The sequence below is a fragment of the Palaemon carinicauda genome, chromosome 19 (genome assembly GCF_036898095.1).
Source record: "Palaemon carinicauda isolate YSFRI2023 chromosome 19, ASM3689809v2, whole genome shotgun sequence".
NCBI classification, from domain to species: domain Eukaryota; kingdom Metazoa; phylum Arthropoda; class Malacostraca; order Decapoda; family Palaemonidae; genus Palaemon; species Palaemon carinicauda.
The window spans coordinates 39,882,790-39,902,789 of record NC_090743.1 but is presented as its reverse complement, the minus strand read 5'-3'; the positions used below and the strand labels follow the sequence as shown (position 1 = coordinate 39,902,789).

General features: G+C 34.6%; 1 protein-coding gene across 2 annotated transcripts in view; it reads left to right on the top strand.

Moving 5' to 3' along the window:
- Positions 1-10,334: 10,334 nt before the first annotated feature.
- The window catches only part of LOC137658596 (cilia- and flagella-associated protein 36), a 76,974-nt gene continuing 67,308 nt past the window's right edge, over positions 10,335-20,000 (top strand). For both annotated transcript variants that reach the window (XR_011047382.1, XM_068393518.1), the window contains exon 1: positions 10,335-10,698. Coding sequence is in view for 1 of the 2 variants with exons in the window: in XM_068393518.1 (XP_068249619.1) it covers positions 10,596-10,698 (103 nt within the window). In the remaining variant the exon portion in view is untranslated. The remainder of the gene's footprint in view (positions 10,699-20,000) is intronic.

Genomic DNA, 20,000 nt, shown 5'->3' with positions numbered 1-20,000 from the left:
ATTTTATTATTATTATTATTATTATTATTATTATTATCATTATTATTATTATTACCATCTAAGTAACAACTCTAGTTGGAAAAGCAGGATGTTATAAACTTACGGGCTCCAAAAGGGAAAAATAGCCCAGTGAGGAAAGCAAATAAGGAAATTAACAAACCATATGAAAATTAACAAAAAAAAATATTTAAAGAACAGTAACAATATTAAAACAGTAAAATATCTAAAGAACAGTAACAACACCAAAACAGATCCTTGATATATAAACTATAAAAAGAGACTTACGTCAGCCAGATCAACATAAAAACACTTGCTGCAAGTTTAAACTTTTGCAAGAAGAAGAAGAATGCTAGTGTTGTTGTTTCGCGAACACCTGTCTGAGGCAAGGAATCAATACAGGCTATACTGTATCCTGTAGAGCAGTGAAGCACTGGCCAATAAGGTAGGAAAGGTATAGGGTTTATTGATGTCTTATACACACACACAAACACACACACACGGGGTTTCGCTTGGTGATTTAGTAACCTTTATTTATTGACTTTTTCTTTGTTTAATGACTTCTTAAAATGCCATTTTACCTCTGATGGTTTATGCTGTGGATTACATTACCTTATATAGTTGCTAAAACTGAACACTATAATAGGGTGAGGAGTTGCTTTTAAAGGTTTAAATTCCGCTTATGAATGACAGAGGCAAGGGACAGTGACATTGCCCTATCAAGCAGGACAGTGCCCTCGAGACTAACCACATATACATATGGTCAGTGCCCAAACCCGCTCTCCACCCAAGCCAGGACCAATAAGGGCCAGGCAATGGCTGCTTCTGACTCAGCAGATAGACCTAAAGAGTTCCTGAGCTCACGATGATGGTGAGGTTGCAGCGACCAAAGAAACTAACGATTTTGAGTGGGACTCTAACCCCAGTCTGGTGATCACCAGTCGGTGGGTGACGTTACCAAATCGGCCACTACAACGGAAAAATCTTTGTTTTTATATATATATATATATATATATATATATATATATATATATATATACTTATATATATATATGTGTGTGTGTGTGTATTATGTATGTATAAACGCACAAATTTTTTTTATATATTCATATTTATTCGTATATAAACGTCCATTTTTGAGTAAGTGGGAATACCTTAACATGGTGAAAAAGTTCCCGCATCGAAATAATCATCAGCAAAGTTGTACTAGTCAGGGCCACATACGCTAAGTTAGTTTCCAGTGAGCAATCAGACGAAAATCTCCCACCATCACCAATCCGTACTGGCCAGCGTGGTAATGAAAACTGGCCAGAACACAGACATGAATATGGATATGTTTCTTGCCTTTGTCCTGCAGTGGACTAGAATAGACTAGAAACAGCTGCATTTGTTGTTGTTGTGTGGTCCAAAAGTAGGTGGACAGGAAATTATTACATCTATTTTGAGATTACATATACATATAATAATTTTTACTCTTTATTTTGAGATTATATATGCATACAATTATATTTACTAACACAATTATTGCATTGACAATTGAATTTTATTGAGAACATTAATACAAAAGCCCTTAAATCTTCATTGAGAACCAAAATACACTTGTGATAATATAGCTGATACGTGAACCTATTCCACACACTGTCCACCTACTTTTGCACCACCCTGTATATATGCGTGTTGCTTATGGACCACCCGGTATATAAGAATAAATATTAGCACGTAAGGCACTAATTAAACTTCACTCACAGACATACAAACACGCCAAAGGCTTCATAAATAAACAAAATAAACATATTCTAATATTGCTTAAGAAAAATCTGTTTAAAAAAAAAAAAAAAAAGCTTACAAAAATTGTTTTCACATCCAACACGCGTAAAACTAAATCAATCCTGTGATACTGAAATATTCAAAGAGGAATTTTTGTAAGGTATTGATTACACAGGAATTTACCTATATTCTTCCCTAGTTATAGAAAAACCTGTTTTCTTGTCTTTGCTTTCATCTTAATCATCTTCTAGTTCTCCTCTTCTTTCTTCTGTCTTGTTTCTGTTTTTGCGTTTAAAGGTTTAAAGAACGCTAGTGAATGGCAGAGGGAAGGAACAGTGGCATTGCCCTATCAAGCAGGACAATGTCATAGAGACTTACCATATATACGTATAATCAGCCCCCAAGCCTCCTCTCCACCCAAGCTATGACCATGGAGGGCCAGGCAATGGCTGCTGATGACTCGGCAGATAGACCTATAGACTCCCCCAAACACCCCATCCTTAGCTCACAAGGATGGTGAGGTTACAGCGACCAAAGGAACTAACGAGTTTGAGCGGGACCCGAACCCCAGTCTGGCGATCAGGGACGGTATCACGTAGGCCACCACAACCCTGAATAAAGCTTATAATTGATGATTAATAATTATTGTTATTAATAATCTCTCTCTTGTGCATTGTTACAATGTTTTGTTATTTTCCTTATCTCTAGACTGGTTTGTTAGTAGGATAATGCAATATACTAAATATAATTCATAACCAAAATTTTACCAAAATTCCACATAATCACTGGGCACACTGAATTAAATTGGGAGAGATAGGAAAGTCATTCTTGGGATAAAAGATACATTTTGACAGGATCACGGTTTCCGAACACGTATTCCTCGTTTTCTTTTAGGAATAATTCTTTCAATTCTTTTTCTCCGTTTCATTATAGCATGATGTTTTTTCTTTTTCTTCAAATTTGTGATTGCAATATGTTACTAGTTATACAAATTTATACATACATATACTGTATATATATATATATATATATATATATATATATATATATATATATATATGTATATATATAATTGTGTATGTGTATGTATATATAGATATATATATATATATATATATATATATGTATGTATATATATATTTATATATATATTTACACATATACATATATATAAATACATATATATGTATATATATATATATATATATATATATATATATATATATATATATAGGTATATATGTGTATATAGAAAAATGATTTTAGGAATTAAATGTATCTATATAATAAGTCGGGGTTTTCACCAAAGGAAATATGTATAAACAAGAAAATGGAAAATTAGATTATCATAGAAATAGTAAAACAGAAATAATCACTAACTTTACCATAACATCAGGATTCTTACTCGATACAAGACCAAAGGAATCCTATTCAACAGCTCCTACTGTAACTTTCCTTACTCCTTCTCCCTCGTTCAATCGATGAAGATCCGTCCCTGAACCATGTCAGTGAGTCAGGGGCGCCAACGCCCGTAGGTTAAGCCTAGAATGGGCAGATCACAACATACGATCACGAACGTCCGGTTATTAAGTCTCGTCAGCTGATCTTCTGTTTACCCTTCTTGTCATTTGTCCGTGAGAAATTGCTGCCTCACTTTGAATCTTAATGATACATTTTTTTTCTTCTAACCTCAAATGCTGTTTTTCATTATCTATGCATTGATATCTTCTGTTTTGCCTCTTCTTCCACACCGTTATCCCTACATTAAGGGGTCGGTTGCCTGACGCGTCTTCTCCAATGCCTTTTATCGAAGGCACCCTCTTCCACCAAACCTCTTCTCTCCATATCATCCCTCACCTTATCTCGCTATATAATTCTCTGCCTCCCTCTGGATCCTCTCCCCCCAACAATATCCTCCTAAGCCCTCCTCACTCCCTCCCCACCATCCATACCCAACACATGCCCACACCATCTCAGTCGTGACACTCTTATCACCTCTGTTTTCCAAACAGGAATCATAACTTTCAAAAGGTTTAAAGGTCACTCGTGAATGGCAGAAGCAAAGGACAGGGCAGTGCCCTAGAGACTGACCATATACACATGTGACCAGTGCCCAAGCCCCTCTCCAACAAGTTATAACCAAGGAGGGCCAGGCAGTGGCTGTCTATGACTCAGCTGGTAGACATTACTAGAAGCTATCGAGCTTGAGTGGTTCTCGAACTCCCGTCCAACAGATTCCCATGCAAGGACGTTTCAAATAGGTTATCACAACCTTACAACAACAGCAATATTGATCACCTTTTGACTATATTATTTACTTATAATGTAAATATCAACCACAAGGTATTTAATACAGAATTCTACCTTTGGGAATACATATCCACTGGAAATTCATTTATGATAAATGCTTCTGGCTGGGAAAGGATTCGAACCTATGTCCTGAGCAGAAATAAATGCCTGCAGGGACGACTTGACCAATTGAGCTATCATAGGTTCGAATCCTTGCCCAGCCAGAAGCATTTATCATAAATGCCACTGTGGTTGATATTTACATTCATTAAAATCACGAGTGTTAGTGATACTTCCTTAACTTCGTTTTCTTGAGTTAATCCAGATTTTAACCGGTTCATGTTAATCAGTAAACTGATTAATATAAATGTAGCTCTCTTTATGTACAAGCCAATGTCAACTTTAACAATGAAGAACCGAAGGATGGGAGTCGAAAATCTTCCAAAATATTTTGCAGATATTCGTTGAATTCTTAAGCAATATATTGTCCATTTCCTTAGATTACTAACTGCTGATTTTCTGTCATTCAGGTAAGATATATACACAATTGTAGATGCTATTTCCAGCAAAATTTTCAGCTTTTATTTCAAAATTATGAAAACTACATAACTTATTAAGAAAATTCTACGTAACTTGAAAGTTCAAAGGCCACTCATGAATGGCAGAGGCAAGGGACAGTGACATTGCCCTATCAAGCAGGACAATGCCATAGCGACTAACCATATTATGATCTGCGCCCTAGCTCCCTCTCCACACAAGCTAGGACCAAGGAGGGCCAGGCAATGGCTACTGATGACTCAACAGACAGACCTATAAGCTCCCCCAAACCCTCCATCCTTACCTCACAAGGATGGTGAGGTTGCAGCGACCAAAAGAAGTAACGAGTCTGAGCGGGACTCGAACCCCAGTCTGGCAACCACCAGGAAAAAAAAACGTTACCAACAGGCCAATCATTATATTCATGGGGTATTTCTTTTTTTTTTCTTACTTTTTTATCCTTTGCTTGCTTATATAAAATGTTATTTAACTAATTCATGTTTATTGTGAAATTGATAAAAATATGAAATTTCATCCTATCAAAGGAAAATAAAAGAAAACTCCATTTGATTTATTCAGAGCATTCAAAGGTCTAACGTAAGTACACCTCACACGGTGTACTGTATGCATTTCTTAAGGTCCTAATTAAGATTACAAAAATATAATTAAATCTTCTAATATCAATAAAAATCCCTATAAAACAATGGGAAATTTCCCAACCCGTCGGACTCTACTCAAAAAACCCAATTTGATGAAATGATAAGACTAAATGCACTTATGAATCATTATTGAAAATAATTACGTCTAAAATCCCAATAAATCAAGAACAGGGGAACCAACACTAATTCCCGAAAACCAACACAACACATGCCGCAACCATTCCGATTCCCATTCCCACTGAGACATCTGGAATGTGGACTATGCGGTACTATAACTATCGACTCAGGGAAAGCTATTGGGGGTTTGAGGGGGAGGTGGCCGAGTTGGGGGTGGCCAGTGTGGGTTGGCCGGGTGGGGGGTGACCGGGTGGGATGGCCGGGTGGGTTGGGGGGGGGGGGTTGTCGGGGAAGCCGGGGGTGTGACTGGGTGGGGGGTGGCCTATTGGAGGAGTGGCTGGGTGGGGGTTCAAGAGAGGGAGTCAGTTGAGGTAATTTTGTGATTGGTGTGTTAGATACGTCTCTGACAAACTTCCTTTCGATTCAACTTCTATTTATTATGAACCTCGGCTCCTGTGAACCTCGATTTCCATGAACCTCTATAAACCTCTTCATAAATCTTAACTTTTACAAATCCTAATTTCCATGACCCTAAGTCTTTTTGAACCTTAATTTCCATGAACCTAAGTTTTTTTGAACCTCAATTTCCATGAACCTCTATAAACCTCTTCATGAATCTTAACTTTTACAAATTTTACCTCAATTTCCATGAACCTGAGTCATTTAGAAACCTCAATTTCCATGAACCTAATTCTTTTGAAACCTCAATTTCCATGAACCTAATTCTTTTGAAACCTCAATTTCCATGAACTCAAGTCTTTTTGAACCTCAATTTCCATGAACCTAATTCTTTTGAAACCTCAATTTCCATGGACGTAAGTGGTTTTTCAACTTCAATTTCCATGAACCTAAGTCTTTTTGAACCTCAATTTCCATGAAGCTTGATTTAGATGAACTTTTCCATGAACCTCTCAACTCCTTTAACCTCTGAACCTCAAAATCTAGGACTTTCAATTTCCATAAACCTCAACTTCAATGAACCTCTTCTACTCTGATCGTAAACCACGTTGAACCTTGTTAATCATTCATTCTATTCTTCTTGCTTCTTCAATTCTTTTTTATATACGACTATTCCTTTTTTTCATATCAACATATACTTTTATCTATTAGGTTTAGTTCAGTTATCTCTGTTATTTGTTGTTTCATCTTGCTTACGTTTGTTTATTCGACAATTTTTTTTATATTTTGATGTATTAACTTCGTATTTGTCTTGTTAATTCAGATTAAGTCATCATTTTCATTAAGTTTCTTTTGTTTATAATTATAATATTCAGTTTTATTCCATATCATTATTATTATTATTATTATTATTATTATTATTATTATTATTATTATTATTATTATTATTATTACTTGCTAAGCTACAACCCTAGTTGGAAAAGTAGGATACTATAGGCCCAGGGCTTCAACAGGGAAAATAGCCCAGTGAAGAAAGAAAACAAGGATATTAATATTTTAAGAACAGTAACAACATTAAAATGAATATTTCCTATATAAACTATAACAAGAGGGAGAGAAATAGAATAGTGTGCCAGAGTGTACCCTTAAGCAAGAGAACTCTAATTCAAGACAGTGGAAGACCATGGTACAGAGGCTATGACACTACCCAAGACAAAAGAACAATGGTTTGATTTTGGAGTGCCCTTCTCCTAGAAGAGCTGCTTACCATAGCTGAAGAGTCTCTTCTACCCTTACTAAGAAGAAAGTAGCCAATGAATAATTACAGTGCAATAGTTAATCCCTTGAGAGAAGAAAATTTGTTTGATAATCTCATTGTTGGCAGGTGTGTGAAGACAGAAAAGTATATATAAAGAATAGGGCAGACTATTCGGTGTATAAGTAGGCAAAGGGAACCGTCACCAGAGAGAAGGTTCCAATGTAGTACTGTCTCGCCAGTCAAAAGGACCCCATAACTCTGTAGCGACAGTATCCAATTCAGTCATTTGATAAATAAAAATATTTGTTTATCAAATATCAAAATAGTTTTTGCAATTCAGTAAACATTAACAACGGGATGTTGCCTCAGTAGAACGCATACATCCACCTGCTTCAATGTTTACGGTGACCCGATCGGAATTTCACTTTGATCCATTATCGATATCCAGATAATCCGTTATCATGAAAATCCGTAAAAAAGTGAAGAAGAATTACTGATACAAAATTAGATCTTTCAGACAAAAACTAATGCTTTTAATCTATCAATCAATCCTGATACAGATTAGAGAGAACAAACTACACACTTTTAATAAGGTTGACTTGGACTAAGGTTAGATTACGCCCACCTTATGTCAGCACTGTGGTAGTCTTCCGTAGTGGGGAGGGGTGGTATGAGGACTAGTGGGCACCTCTGAACTCGAATGAGAAAGATATGATAAAATAATAAGATTGTTTATATCATTTGCATACTGTATAAAGTAATTATCAAAATAAACAAACTCATCAGAAATGAAGTACCGCGTATTTCTCAACACCATATATACATGTGACCAGCGCCCAAGCCCCCACTCCAACAACTTATAACCAAGGAGGGCCAGGCATTGGCTGTCCATGACTCAGCTGGTAGACATTACTAGAAGCTATCGAGCTTGAGTGGTTCTCGAACTCCCGTCCAACAGATTCCCAGGCAGGGACGTTCCAATACTGTACAGAAATCCCTTGATTGTGGTCAGGAACTTCGTATGATTGACCTTGATTCTAGTGCTGCCTTTGACCATATTAATCATGAGGCCCTTGTTTTCAAACTCAAACAGTTGGGAGTGGGTGGGTCGTTTCCTAGCATCATTATTGAATTTTTAAGTAATAGATCTCAAAGAGTTGTTGTTGATGGGCACCATAGTGAGTATAGGAATGTGATATCTGGTGTTCCACAGGGTAGTGTTCTTGGTCCATTACTTTTCATACTATATACACATGACATGTGGTTTGGCCTAGAAAACAAGCTTGTTGCATATGCAGATGATGCTACTCTCTTTGCATCAAATACATCACCTGAATGTAGATTTGGGGTTGCTGAATCCCTTCATAGAGATCTAGCTGAAATTAGTGCATGGTGCAAATTATGGGGTATGAAGTTGAATCCTAACAAAACTCAAAGTATGATTGTAAGTAGGTCAAGGACAGTGGCTCCTCAACATCAGAATTGATTATGTTTCTTTAACTTTGTATGATTCTTATAAAATTCTAGGTGTCATTCTTGACAGCAAATTTACTTTTGAGAAACACATTAGGTCTGTGTCTTCTTCAATTGTACAAAAAGAATTTGGTTATTAAGAAAGTCATTTGAGATTTTCAGTGATGAATCTATTCTGAAGAAGTGTTTTAATTTTTTCATTCTACCTTGTTTCAAGTATTGTTCTGTCTGGTCTTTAGCTGCTGATTCTCATCTTAATTTGTTAGACAGAAACTTACGGTCTATTAAATTTTTTATTCCTGATATAGATATTAATCTTTGGCACCGTCGTTCAGTTAGTTCATTATGCATGTTGCATACGATTCAGATCTCCCTGGACAGTTACATCCTGTTCATAATACTAGGCAGGCAGTTACTTCTAATAGTCAGGCCTTCTCCATCATGAGGCTCAATACTGCACGGTATTCTAGAAGCTTTATTCCAGTTGTGACCACGTTGTGGAATTATCTTCCTAATCGGGTAGTAGAATCAATAGATCTTCAAAAGTTCAAAGTTGCAGAAAATGTTTTTATGTTGAACAGGCTGACATAAGTCATTTTATAGTTTATATATGACAAATCTGTTTTGACGTTGTTACTGTTTTTATAAGGATTCATTATTATTTTTTTCTGATCATTTATTTATTGCCTTGTTTCCTTTCGTCACTGGGCTATTTTTCACTGTTGGAGCCCTTGGGCTTATAGCATCTTGTTTTTCCAACTAGGGTTGTAACTTGGCTAGTAATAATAGTAATAATATGAGCCACGCTAACTATATTTATTCGTGATTTCTACTCTCTCTCTCTCTCTCTCTCTCTCTCTCTCTCTCTCTCTGCAGTCAATTTTATTGGTTAATGGAATGTATTGATATGAGTAACTGACCTACCTGCTAGCTTTAATGTAAATAGACTTTTTTTTTTAATTTACTTCAATTTTGGCGTTTTGCAGCAATATCTATACTATCTTTTAGATCTTATTTCCTCCCACAATTACATATACATATATCTTTATTAATTCTACAATGATCTTATTATTTGGTCTCCGGAATTTATTGGAATTATCCTGCCTACTTTCAATTAGTTTTGTTTCGTTAAAAATATTAACGAAATTCAAACAATTATCCAAATTCCTTTCCTTACTGGGCTATTTTTACCCAGTTGGATCCCTTGGGCTTATAGTATTCTGCTTCTCCAACTAGGGTTGTAGCTTAGATAATAATAATAATAATAATAATAATAAAAACAACAACTGCATTCATTGATTATATCCCTTCACTAAGTCAGTATTCAATGTTTTACCTGTTCTTTAGACTTCTACTTTCCAAGTTATGACGTAATAGAGTTTTATCATATCAAATTCCCAATTCATTAAACCGTCAAAACAGATATTGCTGACTGAGAAATCTCAAAGTATCTATTGAACAATTTGGTTAGTCTAGCAGTGTGTTAGTCCACCGTTGCTTTGTGTGAAAGGAGGGGTTTGTAAGTACTGCATTAGACGTCGTGTCAACAATAGGTCGCCATGGTAACATATACGCGCTTTCTATCAATCAAATCTCTACCTGAGAAGGATTCTATCTTAAAATCTCTGCAGCAAGATAAATTCTTTGTTTTAAAACTAGTCATTCATGAGTATAACCTTCCGGTTACGTATCATATATGGGTATATACCAATGTTTTCATACGGACTGATAGTGTAAGCGAACAGTTAGCGCCCCAAGTTTTTAAATGGACCAATTGGAAGGCAGAACGTGCGTGATTAAACCCCGCGCAACATTCCACTCTCGGTCTCCGGGCCAACCGAAGTTACCAGGGTTCCCAAACTCTCCGTAGACCCACTTTTACTATTCATAGCAGGCGAGGTGTTAATCCCAAACAGAACCGCGTCCGTATACCTCTCTGTCCCTCCGTAGTCCACCTCATTTTCCCTTTTCTCCCAAGTCGTAGCAAAGTTTCGTTGGATTAAAAAAAAAAAAAACTTCCGCCGGTGGTTAAGGAAAGCTGACGTTGAAGGGGTAAATCGGGTTATCGCAGGAGACAAAGAAAAATTTTTTTTTTCGAGATGAGTGGTGAAGACGGTTGGGTGTTCGACAGTCTTGTCGGTTTCCTCAGAGGTCCTGTGTGGAATGTGCCCATTCTAACCTTCATAGAACACAAGTCTTTAAGTAAGTGCGCGTCTCGGTCTAATACACATGCACTGTTATTAATGGCGATAGGGCAAGGCACTTACAAACGCATCAGGGCACTTATGTTAATTCTCCATTGTCTTGATATGCACTTTACCCAGCTGATTTAATCTAGATTTTTATGATTTGCTGATAAGTCTATTAATAAATTTCAAATACTTGAACCTTATCAATATCTGTCGTGCACTGATTGCACACATATAGGCTACACAACAAATCACTCCCCAGAGCCTTTTTGCTAACGTAATTTACTAAGTAATGTCCCTTCACACCGAGGAAAAATTTCTTTTGGGTAAATAGAACGAGTTTTTCGTAAGGGAGCACAGCTTAACAGCTGCTTTTGCAAAGATCAATAATCCATACGTTATAAGAGTATTACCCAACACATGTGACTTCACTGCACCCTCTTCGATTTTGTTATCTTTATTATTGCACTGAAGCAATAAAGTTTTCCTTTATTTCAATCATTGTTGTAAGAAAAGTGTGTTTAATTGGGGTCAAGAGTTGAAATATTCTTGGCAGAAAGTTGTCAAGACATTCTCAAAACATTACGCATACTCAATGTAAGTCTACAGACGCAAAACAAGTTGTGCATTTTATTATTATTATTATTATTATTATTATTATTATTATTATTATTATTATTATTATTATTATTATTAACAAACGAACATTCCTTCTAAGTTGTTTGAGAAGTAAAACGGATGAATACAAACTAGTCTAGTTCTGTGTAAGAACCTTATCGAGCCAGGACTACAGCCACCATGAAATATGGATATGATACTGCATTACTGATAGATATGTTCACTGACGTATATTGACCACAGTTGCAAATAGGATAAATATTCTATGCGGTCTCTAGGAAGATTCAGGATCCATTCCTGCAAATGCTAAAATGCTGCGTGAATACACATACACACCCATACACACACATACACACACACACACACACACACACATATATATATATATATATATATATATATATATATATATATATATATATATATATATATATATATATATATATATATATGTGTGTGTGTGTGTGTGTGTGTGTGTGTGTGTATGCATATATGAAATTTTATTTTTGAGGGAGAAGCAATTACACAACGGAATGGGAGATCATGAACAAAGAGATTAGATTAAATCAAGAGGAATGTGATAAAACAAGAATTGTCTTTAAAAAGAGTGTGAGAAGGGAGAAAACAAAGAAAGGGGGAAGAAATTGCTAAAAAAAAAAAGTATATACAGAGAAGAAGGTTTATGAACAATTGAATATTAGTACGATTGTAAATAGACCGATTCTGTCTGAAGAGAAAGAGATTATAGCTCAATTGAGTCATTTATTTTTTCATAATGCTTAAAATAGCCTGAATAGTCTGGCCTATTCTAAACACAGTCTCCTCTGTCCTCATACACTTGACAACCCTACGATTACCAAACAATTCCTCTCCACCGAACGGGTTTTCTACTGCACTGTAATTGTCCCGTGGCCACTTTCCTCTTGGTAAGGGTAGAACAGACTCTTTAGCTATGGTAAGCAGCTCTTTTATGAGAATGACACTCCAAAATCAAACCATTGTTCTCTAGTCATGGGTAGTGCCATAGCCTCTGTACCATGGTCTTCCACTATCTTGGGTAAGAGTTCTCTTGCTGTAAGGTATACTCGGGTACGCTATTCTATATTATTTCTCTTCCTCTTGTTCTGTTAGAGTTTTTATCATTCATATACGAAATATAATCCACTGGGCTTATAGCATCCTGCTTTTCCAACTAAGGTTGTAGCTCAGCAAGTGATAATAATAATAATAATAATAATAATAATAATAATAATAATAATAATAATAATATTGTTGTTAACGTAAGAGAATCCAATAAAAGCTTTAAGAATATGAAATGCACTACATATTAGTAGAATTGTAAATTAGATGTTTAATAATGCTAGTGAACTGTTATTGGGAGGCTGACCAGGATTCAGAAGGTATGTCTATATATGGGAAAGGTTCCAAAGGATTGACTCGGAGGGATACTAATTGTTCATTTGCATAATGATGAAGATGATAGAGGAGGCTATAAGAATTATGGTTGAATAACATGATGAATATTACTTGGTTTCGATTGGGAAAGTAAGAATAATGGTAGGAGTTTCGATAGGGAATAGATTGTCATGAAGTAGTTATGTGAGAAATTTGAAAATAAAGATCAGCAGCTGTGTGGTAGTAAGGAAAATGTTTAAGTATCTAATTTTCGACTATTTTCTAGCACCATAGGTAAAAGATAAGTTGTTAAGTGGGATCAAAATTTATCACCATGGAATGAAGTGTATGTTTTAGTTTATACAATGGAGTTTTTTTTTTTTTTTTTTTGCATGAAAGGAGTCAGAAACCAAGGTGTGAAAATGCCTCAGTGGCTAACTGGCATATTTATGGATGAGTCGAGTGAAGAGAGTAAGTGCAGTAGATGCGAAGTTGTAGAATAATGAACTTGGTCATGAATGGAGCGTGGATTGGTTGGTTATTATTTGATGATGATTGGTGATGGGGAAGAGAGACTGCCAAAGCTGTAGAAAGAAATTAGCTTGACAAGAAGAGAAATGAAGAGAAAATTCAAAGTAGATATTACTTAGGGAGCTTTAAGAGTAAATGAGATCCATGGTGATAAAGTATAGGATGTTGATATAGAAGTTAATAGAATGGAAGCAGTTAAAATGATTATTGAATCATATCGATTAATGAATAGATAATAGGTTAAGAGATAATGAAAATTACAGAAACTTAATGGAAGAACTTGAAATGTACAGTAATGGAAGGAAAATGAGTCATCATCATCATCATCTCCTCCTACACCTATTAACGCAAACTAAAGGGCCTCGGTTAGATTTCTTGAACTTTTAAATCAATGCTTCTCCATTCATCATCTCCTACTTCACGCTTCATAGTCCTCAGCCATGTAAGCCTGGGTTTTCCAACTCTTTTATTGCCTTGTGGGGCCCATTTGAAAGTTTGGTGAACTAATCTCTCGCGTGGAGTGCGAGGTGCATGCATAAATGTTTTGTTTGTTTATTGCATGTGTCATAAGAATTATTGAATATGTAAATAAGTAGAAGTTTCAAAAGGATTAGCTTAGATTTAAGGGTGGATCAGCGGTACAGCTACAGGTCAGCAGTTTAAGTATGAGTGTAACAGTGATCATTGCTTCGTATTTTCTAGAGCCACCCCTTGTTAAGGATACGGGTTGATGTTGATATAATGTGGATATATATATATATATATATACATATATATATATATATATATATGTGTGTGTGTGTGTGTGTGTGTTTGTGTGTGTGTGTGTGAGTGTGTAAAAGTTTAAAGAAAAATTCATCATAGAAATATTGGAATTGTATTTTTGTTCAAGGAAATTGCTGACGATTATAATGATTATTTGTAGAGATACCTTAGTCATGATTGCCTTTTTCTTTAAAGAAAGGGGGAAATAAATAAGCGATATAAGAAGTAATGAACAATTAAAATGAAATATTTTAAAAACAATAACAGCATTAAAACAGACATTTCAAATATAAACTATAAAAAGACCTATGTCAGCCTGTTCAACATGAAAACATTTGCTGCAAGTTTGAACTTGCAGCAAAGCCTAGTCCTTCAAAAAGAAGGCAACCGTGCCTACCCCAAACAAATGGGGAAAAAAAAAAACACTTTGATAGACGAACCCAAGGATAGTAGACAATCATCTTGTTTATCATCCTTGATTTCACTTTCGCCCAGAAGCATAGCAGTCCTCAACTATCTATATATCCCAGTTTTCCAAGTATTATTATTACTAGCTAAGCTACAAACCTAGTTGGAAGACCATGACACTATAAGTGCAAGGGCTTCAAAGGTAAAAATAGTCCAGTGAGGAAAGGAAATGGGTTAACAAAGTGTATCCTTATTTAGTGACTATGGAAATTATCAAATTGAAGTGTCCACGTTCTCAACTATAGACTACTTTGGATGAAGATTTATCCTGACATAAGAGCAACAACGCTTATTCAGTCACGCCAGTCAAATTGTGTTCGGTCGTCTGAAATCCAATGAATTAACCGTGAGTTGATTTTATTTCATATAAGAATTTTTTTTTAGATTTTTTGTAAGAATATTCATGTGATTCTTGAGGATTCTTAGGAAGATCTGCGTGTAGTGTAGACAATTTTTTTTTGAGGCTCAATACTACACAGTATTCTAGAAGTTTTATTCCAGCTGTGACCAAGTTGTGGAATGGTCTTCCTAATCGGGTAGTTGAATCGGTAGAACTTCTAAAGTTCAAAGTTGCAGCAAATGTTTTTCATGTTAAACAGGCGTACATAAGTCTTTTTATAGTTTATTTATGAAAGATCTTTTTAAATGTTTCACTATTTTTGAAGTATTTTATTCTAATTGTTCATTAAATCTTGCATAGATTATGTTTCCTTATTTCCTTTCCTCACTGGGCTATTTTTCCCTGTTGGAGCCCTTGGTCTTATACCATTCCTCTTTACCAACTAGGGTTGTAGCTTGGCTAATAATAATAATAATAATAATAATAATAATAATAATAAATTGCAAACGAGAACAGGATTGCCATAATCAGTATTCTTTTTGTTATTGACCTATTTTACGTTAATTACAATTTGCATTCGATGCAAGACTGAAAAGTTTTCTACGCAGCATCTTCGTATAAACAAAATAGAAATTTCACAGGAGTAGGTGGGGGGGAGGGGCTATGACGTCACGCTCTGACCTTTCCAAAGATCTCGAACCTAAGTATTGATGTCTGTCAAACCTTTATCTTCATTTCCTGCATTCCATTCTTCAATCGGAACTTGAGGCATATACCAATTTGATCCTAGAAGTTTGGATATGAATTATTGGTGCATTTTATAGTTTTTATGTCGTCTTACGTAGTTTATTTGTTTTGCTGTTTCTAAATGGTTTATTGTTTTGTAGCATTGTTGACCTTTGGTTCTATGACACCATTCTCCCCTGTATAATAGTAAAGAGCAAGTCTCTCTCTCTCTCTCTCTCTCTCTCTATCCATATATATATATATATATATATATATATATATATATATATATATATATATACATATATATACATACATATATATACTATATATATACTATATATATACTGTATATATACATATATATATATATATATATATATATATATATATATATATATAATGTGTGTGTGTATGGATATGATCATATAAATATATGTACATATAGATGATTATATATACCTATACATTTATTATTATTACTATATATATGAATATATATTAGAGAGAGAGAGAGAGAGAGAGAGAGAGAGAGAGAGAGAGAGAGAGAGAGAGAGAGAGAGAGAGAGAGTCACGTTCAGCTCTCTCCGTACCTCGGGGGAGAGGGAGGTAGTCATACCCGGGTTAGAAGCATGTGCGTGTGTGTGTGTGCATATCCATCTAGATACTCAGCCGTTCTTTTGACGGGTCGCGTGCACTAGTATAACATATTCAAAATTTAATTAGTTGAGATTATTTGCCTATCTATTACGATCTCCATTACCGTCGTACATAATTTATTTGTTTTTGTTTTTTTTATTTAGAATTTTTTTATTTTGTTATAATGTTGAAATCTTTAGTCTGTGACAACAAAGTTCAAAAATTTTATTATATCACTGCTCTACATAGTTTATATGTTTAGCTTTTTTATATGATTTATTGATTTGTAAAAAATAAAAAAAAAAAATAAATAAAAAAAAAAAAATAAAAATCACCTTTTTATTCTGTGACGGCAATTTAGCAAAATTCAAAATTTTAACATCAATCGCAATTATGTACCCACTTTATGCTCTCTTCTCAAAATCTAACGTCCTGATAAATTAATCATTGTTTATAGAAATTACTCTACGGCTACGATTAGAAATGCCTTGTATTAAAATACGTTTACAAGTAATAACAGGATTTCGTACTTCTAAGACCCTTTGATTAATATGTATTATCATTATCATTATCATTATCATTATCATTATCATTATCATTATTATCATTATTATTATTTTTATTATTATTATTATTATCATTACTAGCCAAGCTACAACCCTAGTTGGAAAATCAAGATGCTATAAGCCCAAGGGATTCAACAAGGAAAAAAAAAGCTCGGTAAGAAAGGATATAAGGAAATAAATAAACAATATGAAAAGTAATGAAAAATTAAAATAGATTTTGAAAACAGTAACATCATCAAAACAGATATTTCATATATAAACTACGAAAAGACATAGGAAATTGGTCAAATCAAGGTCATAAGAGATCATGCAGGTCAGATTATGTACAATCAGATTCAAAAGTCAGACGCCCCTTCAAGTACAGTTGGACACTGGAATTTCAGACACACCTCTCTCTGAAGAAGTACACCCTGATACTCCTTTTCCTGTGTTTGTATAATCCACCACCTCTGCCTCTCTCGCAATAGAATCTGTTTGGTTATTCCCGCGCAGTAAGGGTGCCATAAGGTGCATTCCTTCAGAACAAGGAGTGCCAGGAAATCATGTGTCCAACTGTAGAGTCAGATTATTATTATCATCATCATCATCATTATTATTATTACTATTATTATTATTATTATTATTATTATTATTATTATTATTATTATCTTCTAAGCTACAACCGTACCTGGAAAAGCAGGATGTTATAAGCCCAAGGTCCAGCAGGAAAAGAATAGCCCAGTGAGGAAAGGAAATGAGGGAATAAATAAACTGCAAGAGATGTAATGATCAATTAAAATAAAATATTTTAAGAACAGTAACAACATTAAAACAGATCTTTCACATATGAACTATTAAAACTTCAATAAAAAAGGGAAAAGAAATATGATAAAACAATGTGCCCGAGTGTACCCTCACGTAAGAGACCTCTAACCCCAAACAGTGGAAAACCATAGTACAGAGGCTATGGCACTATCCAAGACTACGTCTACTACTACACTATTATTATTATTATTATTATTATTATTATTATTATTATTATTATTATTATCTAAGCTACAGCCTTAGTTAAAAATCAAGATGCTATAAGCCCAAGGGCTCCAACAGAGAAAAATAGCGAAACATATAGAATAATGTGCTCTAGTGTACTCTAAAGCAAGAGACCTCTAACCCCAGACAGTGGTAGACTGTCAAGCACCACATTCTAACGCAATCTTCTTATTGGGAAAGCAATGGTCCCAGGGTCAGTGGAATATTGAATTTTACTGCACGTGCCTGCAAGCATATGATTGGGCAGACATGCAAGTACTCAGTTGGGAGTCGTTAGAATAGATCGAGCCCAATCAAGAGTTGGTAAGAAATTGCGGACATGAAGCTATCGAAGAAATGTTTATATTAACTGTTCATTACTTTTCTTGTAGTTTATCTATTTAATTGTTTATTTATCGTACCTATTTCTCATTTCATGAGGTAGATTATTGTTAAATTTTCTTTGGAATTTGTATTTCGGGAAATTAAAAAGAAAAGATTTCCTTTCCTCACTGGGCTATTTTTCCTTGTATCCCTTGGGCTTATAGCATCCTGTTTTTTCAACTAGGGTTGTAGCTTGGCTAGTAATAATAATAATAATAATAATAATAATAATAATAATCATAATGATACTACTACTACTACTACTACTACTACTACTAATAATAATAATAATAATAATAATAATAATAATAATAATAATACTAATAATACGTTTTTACCGATATAGGGACCTTATATAAGGTTTCCAAGATAGTTTGATTAAAGTTTATTATTATTATTATTATTATTATTATTATTATTATTATTATTATTATTATTATTATTATATCATATAAACTATTGGGAAAATAGACTGCAAAATTAATGCTACTGAGGCAGCCACTGTTTTCAATCAAACTTGCCTTGAAGAGGGTCTTCTACGAAAATATTATTATTATTATTATTATTATTATTATTATTATTATTATTATTATTATTGTTGTTGTTGTTGTTGTTGTTGTGATCTTACATAAATAGGGAACGAGGCGAAGAAAATACTTTGTAGTATACATTAGATATGATAAGAATAGGAAGATAAAAGTATAAGTATGTTAACGGACCAAAATTCTTAAGGGAGGGGGAAACTGGCCCTAAATGAAGATTTTTGGGAATGAATTTGGGAACAGGGAAGAATTGAGGCGTTCCAGATTATAAATAGAGAATGAACACCTGATTGAAAATTAAATTTTTGAGATGAAGTAAGTACCACTGCGTTGAAAGAGCGAAGAAATAGAATCATATAAAACAAGAAACCTAATTTATTATAATCATATTTTATAATTATCAAATAATGAATAGACTGACCTAAATAATGAAGAGAGTTTATAAAATAATGCAGACAGTGAACTACGAAAAGACAAGGATTAAAAGTAAAATACAGAAAACAAAAGCTGCCAAGATCCTGCGAGTTATATTTTCAATAAGCAAGTTGGAATGTCCAAACAGTCGTTAGGAATATTAAAACGTATTGACTGAATATGAATAAAAAAGGACTACCAAGTTTCCACAAGTGAAGACTGGTTATAACAGCTTACAGCCAGTTCAGTTTCACCGATTATACGACAATCAATATATATTGTACGATCGTCAGAGTCAGTCAGACCTAGTTATGTTCGACGGTTGTTCCTTTTGCCGTGCGTGACTCTTATCCTGGAATCACGGGGTTGGTTGGTGGGTGGGAGCTGGAATGGCAGGTCATGGGGGTGGGGGGTCGGGGGAGTGGTCATCTTATTGATTTCTTTCAAGACATTTTTACAATCTAACTTTGAGTCAGGTGACGTGTTTTTATAATTGTTTTTGTGAAGTCTTCTACTGTCTTGGGTTAGTTAACTTGTTTGGAAGTATACTCAGGCGCACCATTCTGTTTCCTTATTTCTTTTCCTCACTGGGCTATTTTCCGATGGAACCCTTGGGTTTATAGTATCCAGATTTTCCAACTAGGGTTGTACTATAGCTTAGCTAATAATAATAATAATAATAATAATAATAATGATAGTTTTGGATAGTGCCATAGCCTCTGTACCGTGGTCTTCCACTGTCTTGGGTTAGAGTTATCTTGCTTGAAGGCACACTCGGGCACACTATTCTGTTTCCCTATTTCCTTTCCTCACTGGACCATTTTCCCCTGTTGTAGCCCTTGGGCTGATAGTATCCTGCTTTTCTAACTAGGGTTGTAGCTTAGATAATAATAATAATAATAATAACAATAATAATTAT